Source organism: Bubalus bubalis, chromosome 21 (assembly GCF_019923935.1).
Source record: "Bubalus bubalis isolate 160015118507 breed Murrah chromosome 21, NDDB_SH_1, whole genome shotgun sequence".
Lineage (NCBI taxonomy): Eukaryota > Metazoa > Chordata > Mammalia > Artiodactyla > Bovidae > Bubalus > Bubalus bubalis.
In genome coordinates this window covers 50,447,801-50,460,510 of record NC_059177.1, presented here as the reverse complement: position 1 = coordinate 50,460,510, position 12,710 = coordinate 50,447,801, and the positions used below count along the sequence as shown (strand labels likewise).

General features: G+C 58.1%; 1 protein-coding gene across 4 annotated transcripts in view; it reads left to right on the top strand.

Annotated features, from left to right (window-relative positions):
- The window catches only part of BSN (bassoon presynaptic cytomatrix protein), a 78,486-nt gene that overhangs the window by 44,020 nt on the left and 21,756 nt on the right, over nt 1-12,710 (top strand). For all 4 annotated transcript variants that reach the window (XM_044934384.2, XM_025272885.3, XM_044934385.2 and 1 more), the window contains one exon: nt 5,083-5,949. In XM_044934384.2, coding sequence (XP_044790319.2) covers nt 5,083-5,949 — 867 coding nt within the window. The remainder of the gene's footprint in view (nt 1-5,082; nt 5,950-12,710) is intronic.

Genomic DNA, 12,710 nt, shown 5'->3' with positions numbered 1-12,710 from the left:
ACCTTTCTCAGGGTCCTGACCCAATGACATTGGCATGGACCTCTCCTGTGGGCCAGGCCTGGCTGAACAGGCTCTGAACCAACGTGCCCTGCCCTGTGGGACCCTGTGGTGCCCACCTCTAGGCCTGAGGTCAACCAGTTGACAGGGGAAGCAGTTTAGTGGCAGACTTGAGATAGTCGGATGCTGGATGAGGCAGGTGACGTGTCCGATGCCGTGGGCAGTGTGAGCACACAGTCCCGCCCCCGTCCCTGGCCCACAGTGGGCTGCATGCCTCCAGTCGCGGCCTGGACCATGACTCACAGCCCGGAAGGGCATGGCATCATACTGGCCAATGGGGCCCTCCCAGGAACCTCTGGACTTGGCACCAGCAGGGAGGGCTCATTTATAACCCGCTTCTGTGATGTTTCAGCTTGTACCAAAATGGAAAAAGGCGTGAATGCAGCATCAGGCATGATGTCAGTGCAGTGATCCGACATGCAGCCTGCCTGCTCTCCCTGGGAGGGCTGGGCTCCGAGGCAAGCCGCTGCTCTCCGCAGGAAGGTGGGCCACGTGACGTGTGCCACCCTCCTTCCTCCTTGCTGGTGGCACCGTGGAAGGGGATGCTGCGGGAGCACCCATTACTGCTGGGGGCCCAGAGCTTCCCAGCAGCCCTGGAGGTGACAGTGCCACAGGCCCCACCCTGGGCAGCCTTCTTTGGGGCCAAATAACCACACGCAAGGCTGGATTCTACCCTCTGGGGCTGAGACACAGGGCGGCAGGTGCAGTGCCACCAGCGTCCCTGTGGGAAAGATAGAGAAACCCGTCCTGAAAGGTGTCCCCACTCCCCTTCCTGCCCCGGAGCCCCGTGGAGGGAGAGACCATGCAGGCGTGCGGTTCCCAGAGCCCCCAGCCTCCGGCTTCTGGAGGGTGGCATCACTTCCATTGCCCTGCTGTGCACTGAACGGTGCGAGGAAGGGAGCAGCTGAGAAGGCTGTCCCGGGGAGGACCTCCCTTCAGAGCCCACGGGGCTTGCTGTGCCCACCCTCGAGCCGGCTCCTGCATCACAGGCACTGCCTCCCTGCCGGAAGCCAGTTTCTTAGGGCCTCTGCTTCCCTGCCTCCGGACCAGCACACTGCCCTGAGCCTCCCCACCCCCGCTGCTGCTCAGGCCCCCACTGGGCGGGGTCCAGGGGCCTCTGCGCCTCTGAGATGGCAGGATGGGCCCCTCGCTTTCAAGAAGGATCAGCCACCACCTGGCAGAGCCATCTACCTGGTAGCTGGAGCCCTGGGGGTTCCCCTTAGCTCCACCTCTGGGTCTTGGGACAGGAGGTCTGTGACTGGCACATCTCCCAGCAAGTGCCAAGTTAGGCTTACGGAGATATCTGATAACAAGGCTCTAAAAGAGGTCCTCTGTCACACTGATGGAAGGCCTGCCCTCTGATTCTAGTGGGCAGTAGGCTAGGAGGGTGCCCAGGAGCCACAGACACGGTCCAGCCAAGGAAGACTCTCTCTGTGGTTGGTCCCGGAGTCTGGGGACCTGCCCCAGGCCTGGTCATGGATCCATAGCCTAGGTGGGCTGGTGATGCACAGCCATCTCCCTGCCCAACCAGTGGGCCACCCGCATGTCCCTAACGTGGGATAAGGACCTTGGAGTAGGGAGGAAGAGGCTGAGGATGACCCCCTCCCAGCAGGCTCCCAGGGGTTCACGGGGGAGCCAGAGAGGGGAGTCTTACGGACTCAGAGATTTGCCCAGCCAGCATCCTCCCCAGGAGGCCTGTGTGCTGGTCCTCTCAGCCCAGGCCTGGGCCTGGGAGGGGCTGGGAGAGGGCACAGTGCAGGCTCCTCACCGTCTGGAAGATGCTAGATAGAAATAGCTGCACCCATCTGGGAGATGACTCACTGAGGGGCGTTTTAGCCGTTTCTTGGCGAGGTTCTATTTTGGGTGAGACGCCTGTGACAGCCTGGGTGCCGGGGGCTGGATAAGGGGAGCTTCTTGTGGTAAGTGCAATTTTAGCACAGGCCCTTGTTGACCCCTTGTTGATCCGGGACCCAAAACAGGGTCTCTCTGAAGTCTCAGAATCAAAGGGTCTCACCTCCCAGATTCCTCTTCTCCGAAAGTCCCACCTCAGGGCATGCTTCAGAGACAGAACCTTGGGTGTGAGCAGTGTACTCACCTCAGGAGCTGAGTCTGTGGCTTCCGCCCTGGGCCAGGGCCTTGCATCCTGCTCAGGAGGGTGATCATCTCCTGGGTCTCTTTGAGGGTTAGCCCAAACAGCTAGCCTCTGCAAGCTCCTACTTTGGACAAAAATGAACCCTGACACCCCTACCAAATATGACTTCTTTAAAGGAGTCTTGGGGCTGAGTCCCAAGGACACACATTGTCTTCTCTGTGGCTTTCTCTGTCCAAAAGTGTACAGAGCTGCCTTGGGTCTTCAAAGCGCTTAGATGAGTTCACAGTTCCCGGGTGGGGCGGGGCAGTTCACACCCAGTGCTATGGCATGACTGATCTTATGGATTCCAGAGCTGGGTTTGGTCTTTGAGTTTCTCGAGGGCAGCTTCTAGACCTCTCACTTGACTTGCATGAGGCTCAGTGGCCTGAAGAAGAGGTAGACATGTGAAAGGCACTGGGCTCCAGGCTGCAGCTCAGGAGCTGGGAAGGGCTGGCAGGGCCAGTCTCTCCAGCAGCATCACTTCCTAGCCGGGTAACCGCAACAGCCAGAGGCCAAATCATATTAGACCTTGGTTTTTCTCTACTGTGAAGACAAACTGAAAGAATGCCTGCAAACATGCCTTGCATGATGCAGGGCGCCATGGGATACTCACCAAAGTGCATGTTTCTCCCCTGTCTCAGATGCTACTCTTGGTTTCATGGCAAGACAGCCAAGCCCAGGCTCCCAAACTCCAAGTCAGCCACAGTGGTGGCCGTACAGCCTTGTGACCTCAAGGCAGAGAGCAGGGCCAGAGGTACCTGCTGAGGATGGGCAGAAGGGGCTTTCTGCCCCAGGGACCAGACTGAACTTTCCCTGGCAACTAGGCTACTGTGTGCATTCAGACTCTAGTTGCAACCATGGATGAGCAGACTTGTCCTCTGCCTTGGCTCAGGTTGAGAAGGAGGAGCTCCTTCCACACCATGGGGTGCTGACTCTCCAGTCTCATGGCTGTAGCCTTGTAAGAGCCATGCCCCTATTGATAGGTTATCAGGCTTCATCCCCCAGCAAGACTCTGTGGCGTAAGCTCTGCTCTGTGCCAGGCACTATGCACTGTCCCTGGACCACCTCAGTAAGGGCTCATGGGCAGGGCAAGGAGACACCCAGAGAAATAAAGTAGCGTACGCTTTGGGAAAGAGCAAGTACCATGAAGACAAACTGGGTGGTTAGCTACAGAGTGCTTCGGAGGGATTTTCAATCGAATGGCCAGGAAGGGCCCTGATGGGGAAGTGATCCTGGCTGAGACATGTGCAGGTAGCTGGCTCTGGGGCTGAGGAAAGAGTGAGTGAAAGGCCTGGTTATGGAAGAGAGCGCAAAGGATCGCTTGGTAGAAGAGGATGCCTGAGGTGAGAGGGCAGGAGAGAGGGACAGAGAGAGGCGTAGGCTGGAGTAGATGGGGGCCCTCCCGGATCACAGAAAAGAGTTCCCATGGTAAGTGAAGGGGGAGTCCACTAGAGGGCTTTGAGCCTGTAAGTGACATGCTCTGATTTATATTTGGATTTTGAGAGGAAGATAATATTGGCTCATGTAACTGGGAATCTGAGGGTAGATTTAAGGCAGAGCTGAATCCAGGGAATTAAATGAAGCCATGGGGTCTGCTTGTTTCTCCTGTCTTGGCTCCATTTCTGACTGTCTCTTCACTTCATTCTTAGCGCCTCTCTGCACGCTGGGCAAGAAGGCTCCTGCCCACTCTACCGCTACGTCCTTCTGATGAGTGACGCTATCTCCTACTGTTCATTCACCCTGAAATATGGAAGGGCACTGATTGGCCCTGTTTGCAAGGTCATGTGCCCGTCCCTGCAACCCTGGCTGAAGCCAGTGATTGGCCCAACCCAAATGTGAGCCTCCTCTCCTTGGGAAGGATTTAATGACAGAGAGAAATGACACATCCATCCTGTGAACAGCAGCACATGCCTTGTTTAGTCTGGAGGCACAAATTATCCCTAAAAAAAAATTTGTCTTCCTTAAGAAAGCAAAAGATTTTTTCATTCGGCTTACGTCACTCACGTCATATTACTTTGCCCTCATTTATTTCACTCTCAAGAAGTTTCATTTGTATCTTTTCTCCTCAGCAAGACTCTGAGCTCCTCGAGGACAGGGATCATGGTTTCTTTTTGTTTTCTTTTCCTCCCTCTCCCACCTACTATTCTTCACTCCTTTATTCATTCTGCAAGTTTTTATTGAGTGCCTGTTGCATACCAGGCACTTGTTCTAGGGCCATGCGGTCTGTCCTGATATACGTTTTAAAAGCTCACTCTGCTGCCCTGTGGGAGTGACCTGGAGCGGGCAGCAGGGGAAAGAGAGTGAGCAGTTGGAGGCTATTCTTAGGTGGCTCTAGTGGTAAAGAATCCGCCTGCCAGTGCAGGAGACGCAGGAGACGTGGATTTGATTCCTGGGTCGGAAAGATCATTTGGAGAAGGAAATGGCAACCCACTCCAATATTCTTGCCTGGAGAATCCCATAGATAGAGGAGCCTGGCGGGCTACAGTCCATGGGGTTGCAAAGAATCAGACATGCCTGAAGTGACTTAGCATGCACAACGAGGGGTCATCCAACCAGGAGGATGGGAGCGTGGGTTGGCGAGGTGGGATGTGGAGACGCACGATGTACCCAGGTACAGCCAGTGGGTGTGGGGAGGACCCTGGCCGGCAGCGGGTCGGCAGTTTGGGGCTGGGGGGTGTGTGAGTGCCTCCGTTCATCTCCGTGTACCTGGCAGCTGCCCCTGCTAGGGGGCATCTGCCCCTCAGCCCACCTCCTGGCAGCCCAGAAACACCTGTCCCAGGCTTGGTGCTCCTGCCTGTGCGAGGAGCTGGCCCTGGCTGCTGGGGGCTGCGAGGACCTGGGCCGTGGGCACCCCAGTCCTTAACGTCCTGGTGACCCTGCTGCTTCCTCCTCAGGTGAAGGAGTGGCTGTGTCTGAACTGCCAGATGCAGAGGGCTCTAGGGATGGACATGACCACGGCGCCTCGCTCCAAGAGCCAGCAGCAGCTGCACTCCCCGGGCCTGTCTCCTGCCCACTCCCCAGCCAAACAGCCCCTGGGGAAGCCAGAGCAAGAGAGAGCTCGGGGCCCAGGGGGACCACAGCCTGGCCCCCGGCAGGCCGAGACAGCCAGGGCCACCTCAGTGCCGGGGCCTGCCCCAGCCGCCGCCCCTCCGGAGGTGGGGAAGGTGTCTCCCCAGCCCTCTCTCCCCATCAAGCCTTCCATAGCCGAGCCCAGGCCCCCAGCAGGAGAGGCCCCGGCCAAGAGTGCCACCGCAGCGCCCTCCGGGCCTGGTGCTGCTGAGCCAACCCAGGAGGGCCTCACTGGGAAGCTCTTTGGCCTTGGTGCGTCGCTGCTGACCCAGGCGAGCACCCTCATGTCTGCGCAGCCTGAAGCGGACTCCCAGGGCCAGCCTGCCCCGAGCAAGGGGCCACCCAAGATTGTCTTCAGCGATGCCAGCAAGGAGGCTGGCCCAAGACCCCCAGGCTCAGGGCCTGGGCCCGGGCCCACAACTGGAGCCAAAACTGAACCTGGTTCAGGGCCCAGAGCCCAGGCGAGAACGGGGGGAACTACCAGCCCAAAACATGGCAGAACAGAACACCAGGCAGCATCGAAGGCTGCTGCCAAGCCAAAGACCACGCCGAAGGAAAGGGCCACCTGCCCACTGTGCCAAGCTGAGCTCAACGTGGGCAGCAAGGGCCCCGCCAACTATAACACCTGCACCACCTGCAAACTCCAGGTGTGCAACCTGTGTGGCTTCAACCCGACGCCCCACCTGGTGGAGGTAAGAGCTGGACCAAGCAGGTTCCTCTGGGCCTTGGTGAGGGGCTGAGCCTGGGGTGATGGAGGGCATCAGAGTCAGAAATTGCGGCAGAAAGCTGATTCTGGAGCAATCACGGGACTGTCCCTATAGCTGCAGCAGGGCTCCGCTCCCTTATCTGGCCCTGGCCCCAGCCTCTCCTTCCACTCCGAGAGTTAACTGGTGCAGTGAATGGAGTCCTGGTGTCCACTGCCTCTGACCAGCTGACCAGTGCCTGAGGCTGGTCCCAAAGGTAACCAGGCTTAGGAGGCCTGTGCTGGCTTCCCCATTCCCAGCTATCATGGGCATGGCCCTGATGGAGGATTCCAGTCATCCCTGTGCATGCAAGAAGGGCCTGAGGTCCCACCTTGCCCACTGTCTGTGACCCTCACAGGGGTTGAAGGGCAGTTAGGCAGTGGGCTGTGTCCCCATGCCCAGGGCCGGGCAGAAGGCTTCCTCATAGCATGACAGCCTAGCCAGGCAATGTCCTCCCTTCATCCCCTCTTCCGAGGTCATGGGTGTTAATGTTTACTTGTCAATGCCATAACCTTTGGTCCACAGATTCTCCCTGGCAGGGCCTGGCTGTCCATGGAGCTATTTGTGGAGATGCTCAGAGATGAGATGTTCTTCTTACCCAGAGGGAAGTCTGAGGAAGTACTGGGGTTGGGGCCCATCTCTCTGTAGTCCCTCTTCCATTGGAGGGCTCTGGCCCTGTGCAGAGTGGGGTGAAAGCGGGCAGGAGGCTTGGTATTCTCGTGAAGCTTGGAGCCCACCCTGGGAGGCTCCGAAGGTGCCCATGGAGCTACCCTGGCAGAGCAGGGTGAGCCTGGGCTGGGAGGCTGCTCTGGCTCCTCCCCTCACCCCACTCCGCCCCACCCGGTTCATCCATGCGAACTCCACTTTTGCTGCCTTGCACGTAGCTGAATGTGTCCCCTTCCGAGAGTGCCCTTGGGGTCTATGATTGGCTCATCTGGGCAGGTTGATGTGTCCCTAGCTGTGTCACATCAGGAGATGTCAAGCCCCCTTCTCCGGCACACAGCAGTTGCCTGAGTCTTGGGGCCCCTGGGCTGAGCCATGTGTAACTGATGGCGGGCAGAAGAGTGTGGTGCTGTGACTACCGGCCCAGAGACAACAGAGGAGTGTGTGTGGTGGTGGAATGGGCTCTGTGGCACCTAGTTCTGACTTGTCTTGGGTCAGGCCTCCGTGGGAGCAGCACGATAAGGAGAATAACTTTGGCTGCGAGAGGCCATGTTTTCCAACATGCAGGGAGGGGTGGCTTGAGCAAAACAGATGACCTCTTCATGGATGCCTGTGTGGCCCTCCAGGCCCTCAGTGCTGCTGCCCCAAGCCCTAAGTCTGGTGGCTCACTGGAAGGTGGCTGGCCTGGCAGCCCAGAGAGGTGAGGGGACACCAAAGAGCCACCGCAGAGCAGAGGCGCTCTGGTCAGAGCCAGGCACGCACACACTGCTGGGCAGGGGCCTAAGCCAAGCCCCTCTGGCCCACTGTGCTGCCCAGCCCAGAGGACCTTGTCCCCGGGAGACCTCCTGGCCCACATTTCCTCATTAGGCAGGCTGTGCAGAGGGGAAGGCAGAACTGTCTCTGGCCAGGAGGATGAATGTTCCTGACAGTGCCTTTCAGCGGCCTCCGGGCCGGGCCAGAGGAAGTGCTGATTCTGCCCAAACAGAAGAGTCTCAGTCACATGCTGACTCGGGGTGAGCAGTCTGGATTCTCAGCTCAGCCTCTCGTGAGAGGTTGGCTTGTCATCTTCCTGGACTCTGGAACTTCTGCCCCTTAGTGGTCATGGCCTCTGCCCGCATCGTCCATGTCCCTCTGTCTCCACGTCCTGCCCCACTGCCTCCTCCTGGGCCAGGGCCACCCTTGCCTCCACAGGATCTGTGGGTTCCATGGGCTTGATGGCAAAGCTGCTGGGTGTCCTGGTCCTGTGCTCCTGATAGCAGTCTGGAGGTTGCCCAGCTTCTCTGACTCATTTCTCCTCAGGACTCTGTTGCTTAAAGCTGCTATCCCTAGAGGGCCCAGGGCTGCTCCTGGGGAAGTGTGGATGGGTAGCCATCATGCCATTTCCCATGGTTCCTACCATGAGACCATGCCACCATCATCCATCAGAGGTGCCAGCTGGCAATCTGGGACATCCTCAGCTCCCTGTCCCCCTGAACATCCTCCATGGCCCAAGCCCTGCGGCTCTGCCTTCTCACTGGCTAGACTCTGGCCTCATCTCTCCATCCCAGTAGCCACGGCCCTACTCCAAGCCTTTGTCCTCTCTCCCTGCAGACAATGATCAGAGTTTTCTCACGGTTCTGCCTGCTTTGGGTCTTGCGAGGGGCTGATGGGAAGGGACTGGTGCTTGGTGTGTCTCCCTCCCCCGCCTTTCCCACGAGCACTGTTGCCTATCCTCGGTGGGCCATCTTTGGTGTTGTCTCAGCAAATGGCTGCTTGGCTCTTGGAGCAGTTTTGTGTTTAAGACCTGTGTGTTCTTGGTAAGAGTCTCCTGGTTTCTCAGCAGGTGGCCCAGACACATCCCTCCCTGGGAGGGAGGTGGCAGGAGGAGGTAGGGAAGAGAGCCTTCTCCAGGACCAAGGGTTAGGTCTGCCTTGGCAGTCTCTCCCCATCAAGCTGCCTCTATGCATAACATGGAACAGAGAGAGTCGTGTCAGCATGCGTGCTGGGTACCTGGCAGGGACGGACCAGCTCCCTGCAGGCCTCTTAGACCTGCTGTGGCTCCAGCCACCTGTCTGGGCTGCCAGGGTGGGGACCATCCCCAACATCTCTGAGCCGTAAAAACCTTTCCACCTTTCTCCAGAGGGAGTCCAGAGCACACAATGGAGGTGGCATTGAAAAGCTAGATCTCTTTTCTCTTTGAAATTTCCTCCGAAAAATTAACCATAGTGCTACTTAGTGAGTCATTTCATAATTAAGAGTTGTTGATTCCAAATTTTTTTTACCTATTTATCTTTTTGAAGGATAATAGTACCCTCTGGCTTAATTTTTAATTGGCTTTAGGTTCAAAATAGGGTTTGTGAAGAAATTAGTGCAATCGGAATAGTTACAGTAATGCCACCAGCTTCTTCTTTTATTATAATTGCTGAAGTAGCAGCCACGGCCTTAAGAAGTCAGGCCTTCCCGCGGCAGAGGGCCTGGCGCCTGTGATGTGGAAGGGCCTGGGGGAGGGGGCTACCTCTGCTCTACACCTGCCTGAGTCTGCCTCTGGGAATAGATCTCAGGGAGCCTCATTTCCTCCACGCGGAATGGGAGCCATAGCGTTCTCTCTTAGGTTTCTGTGAGAACCAGTGAAATGCCATGCCTCAGACCCTTGTGCAAGGTCCAGCACACAGGCAGCCCTTCAGCCAGGAGGTCAGAACCAGAGTGTCCGAAAAGGAAGTCTCTGCAGGGACAAGAAAGTCCCTACCAGCCCCGACTGCCTGGGTGTGAATTGAGCCTGTGGCCAGTGTGAGCCCCTTGTTTCATCAGGTTTGGCCCCAGGGAACGAACACATTTGTTGTTGCAGCGTGAGTAGAGGGCAACCCAACTGTGAAGGCACACCTTGGGGCTCTCAGCGAGGATTCCTCTTATTGGAGGCAGAGGCCACAGTCAGGAGAGGAGCAGCAGCCCAGTGATGGCCATGCCTGTGGTCCAGTGTGCCACTCATGGGCTTTTATTTTTTTAACCTCTGGGCATCCTTGTCTCAGGAGTTCTCATTGGCTGTCCCGGGTCTGGCAGTAGGACTGGGGATACGTTGAGCTAGGCAGCCAGCCCAGTGTCACTGTAACCAGGTGGACACCTCAGCCAGCAATACCTGCAGAGAGACTATGTTCAGCAGGGTCATTCAGGCACAGTGTGGGGAGGAGGCCCAGCTGCCGGGGCAGCCGCGCTGGGCTCTCTCGGCCCACGAGGCACAGCAGCTAGTGATTCTGGAAGGTAGGAGGTCTCACATGCCTGCCAGGGGGTCCCTACCAACTCTCTGACAACTCAACGTCCCCTGCCTCGCCCCGAACCCACCTAGCTCCATCCGAAGGGTAGCACGTGAGATGGTGATTGCCCTCGGGGGCTGCTACCTTCCTGCCCCCGGAAAGGCACTGGACAGAGGGAGGCAAAGCCAACATGGTCATCAGAGCCTCCCATTGTCCATCCCCAGGTCCCAGATCATCCCCAGCCCACTTGCCAAAGGGGGTAGGAAAAGAGCAAGCAAGCAGCTCCTCAAAGCTGGGGCTGGGTGACGGAGAGTATGACAGAGAACACGCAAGTGAATGAATGAATGAGGGGTAGACACTAAATGGGGAGAGGGAATGAATGAACAGGGAATGAAGGGGTGGTGGTGGAGTCGGGGCAAGTGAGGGCCAGAGATGCGAGCAACACAAACAGAGGAGTCAGGGCTGCAGTTCCAGCTTCTTTCCATCCCCAGGCACGGCCTGCCTCCTATCCCAGCCTCATCCTCCAGAAGACTTGGGCCTTGGCCAGGTTTCCCTCTGGCTCCCCCTCTAATGGCCCCAATGCCCTATACCCTTCTCCCCCCACCCCCAAGGGGCTCGGGAAGGGCCTCCAGCTACCAGGTCAGGTGTTTATTTTTAGCTCTTCCCTCACATGCCTCTGCCTCCCCCACCTCCCTCCCCCGCTGCCTGCTATAGCAGAGCCAGGAGCAAGAGGGCCAACTGAGGCGCCCCTTCTGCAGCCTGGCTGCCTCGGTGAGGAGTAAGTGTGGGAAGGAACAAGGCCCCAGGGAGCCTGTGACCATAGTCGACACGCTCTGCTGAGGGCTGGGCCTCTGGGCTCAGGTAAGCAGGCTGCTGCAGGGGCTGCTCTGAGCTCTAGGCATGAAGTCTGTCGCCTCCATTCTGGCCACCCTTCCAAGGTGTCCTTGCTTCATTTGGACTGTTTCTTCTGGGGCTGGGTCTGCCAGCCAGAGGTGGAGGTCAGAGCTTTGCCAGATCACCAAGGTGAGCAAGGCAGATGACCAAGCTTCGAGAGGCCTAACCTGGATGGCCATCTACATGGGGCCAAGGGGGAGCCAGGGCAGTGTTACCTTGGGCCAGCCCCCCTATCCAGGCCCAGATCCTCACCCCATGATACTGATCATGGGGCTAGGGAAGGGACTGTTTGCTCATTTCTAGAACTTTCTCTGGGCCTCTGCTGACACCCCTCTCAATCTTTTTGCCACGTCACAGCTATCTCCAACATGGAGGGATTCCCACTGTGACCCAAGGTGATGCTGGGTCAGCCCCCGCAGCAGTCGCTCTAGGCACCAAGTGAGCCCATGGCCCAGCCAGGGGCCAGCACCCATGACCTTGTAGGAGTTTGTACAGGGGACACACAGAGCATCAGATAAGGTCCCAGGGAGTCAGCAGTGGTGCTGGAACCAGGCCCTGCAAGGAGCAGGGTGAGGACATGTGGGACCTCTGAAGGGTTCCCCTCCATAGCTGAGCCCCTCTGCTCAGGACCTGGGTGTGGAATTCAGCCTCCAGGAGCTCCAGTCTCAGGGAAGCAGTCTCAAGGCCCGAATTGCAAGCCTGTGGAGCAGACCTATCCCTCAGTCAACACCCAGGCCCTGCCACCAGCCTGGCCTGGCCTTCCACCGGGGCCCAGGGCAGAACCATTGATACAGCACCCACCATGGTGGCCTGCAGGTGCCAGGCCAAGAGCAGACATCTTGGAGGTACCATACTTCCAGGGTTCTGTTGGGTGGACTCAGGGATGTCATGGGCCCAGGGGCGGTATGTGAGCTAAGAGTGCTAAGGATTCTGGTCCTCTGGGCTGGTAAGGGCAGAGGGCGCTCTCTGGCCCTGTCCCTGGCTCTCTGACCTTGTGGTTCCATGTCCTCTGGTTCCCCTGACTCCCCATCCTGATGGTCAAGCTGCTGGCAGGATCCCAAGAGTCTGGGCACCCTCATGTGTAAGAGCAGGACAGTAGGGGTGCCAAGGTTCTGCACCCCTGGGGCGAGAACAGGCACTGGGGTGCCTGTTACTCTCATTCCCCGCCCAAGTCCCGCCAAGGAGGAGCTCTGACTCTGGAGGAGGCCCTTGGAAGACATCCCCTGCCTGCCGCTGAGCTGCTACAGAAATCACCGGCTCAGAGGTGCTCAGACCCTTCTCTGTACAGACAGTAGCACCTGGGGGGGGGGGGGTTCGACTTGGTTGCTGGGGTTCTGGAAACTTCACCATTGATGTCCATGTCATACTTGGAACAACCCCTTTGGGCTCTGGCTTCCAAGAAGACTGTGTACCAGCCCATGTGTCTGTCTTAGTTACGGCTGTGTCTCCAGCCCCCAGCACTGAGACTGACACAAAGAGAGTAGTCTTGAAAGTGAGGGGCTGATGGTGGAGGAGGATCCCAGCCTGGCGCTGGAGGAAGCAGGGCCGCTGGCCTCAGAGCCAGCACACAGTCCCCATCAGAACAGCCCAGAGCCCGGGGAGCAGGAGGAGGCTTTTGCATGGGGGTCTTTGCTGGTCTAAGACAAGGTGAGTTGGGTTGGAGGGTGTGAGCAAAGGGGACTGCTTGGCCCCACCCCCAACCGCCAAGCAGGACTTCCCCTAGACCGCCTCCCCTGGCCCCTAGAGAGCTGAGAGCCGGTCCCCTCCCAGCACAGCACTTACTTGGGAATGAAGGATGGTGCCTGAGGCCTGAGAATTAGGAGGCTGGGGAGGGGCAGTGCATCTGGGAGGTGCTCTCAGCCTGATGCCCTTCCTGAAAGGGTGCGCTCACCTGGGGGACTCTGCTCCACTCCCAGGGGTGTTCAC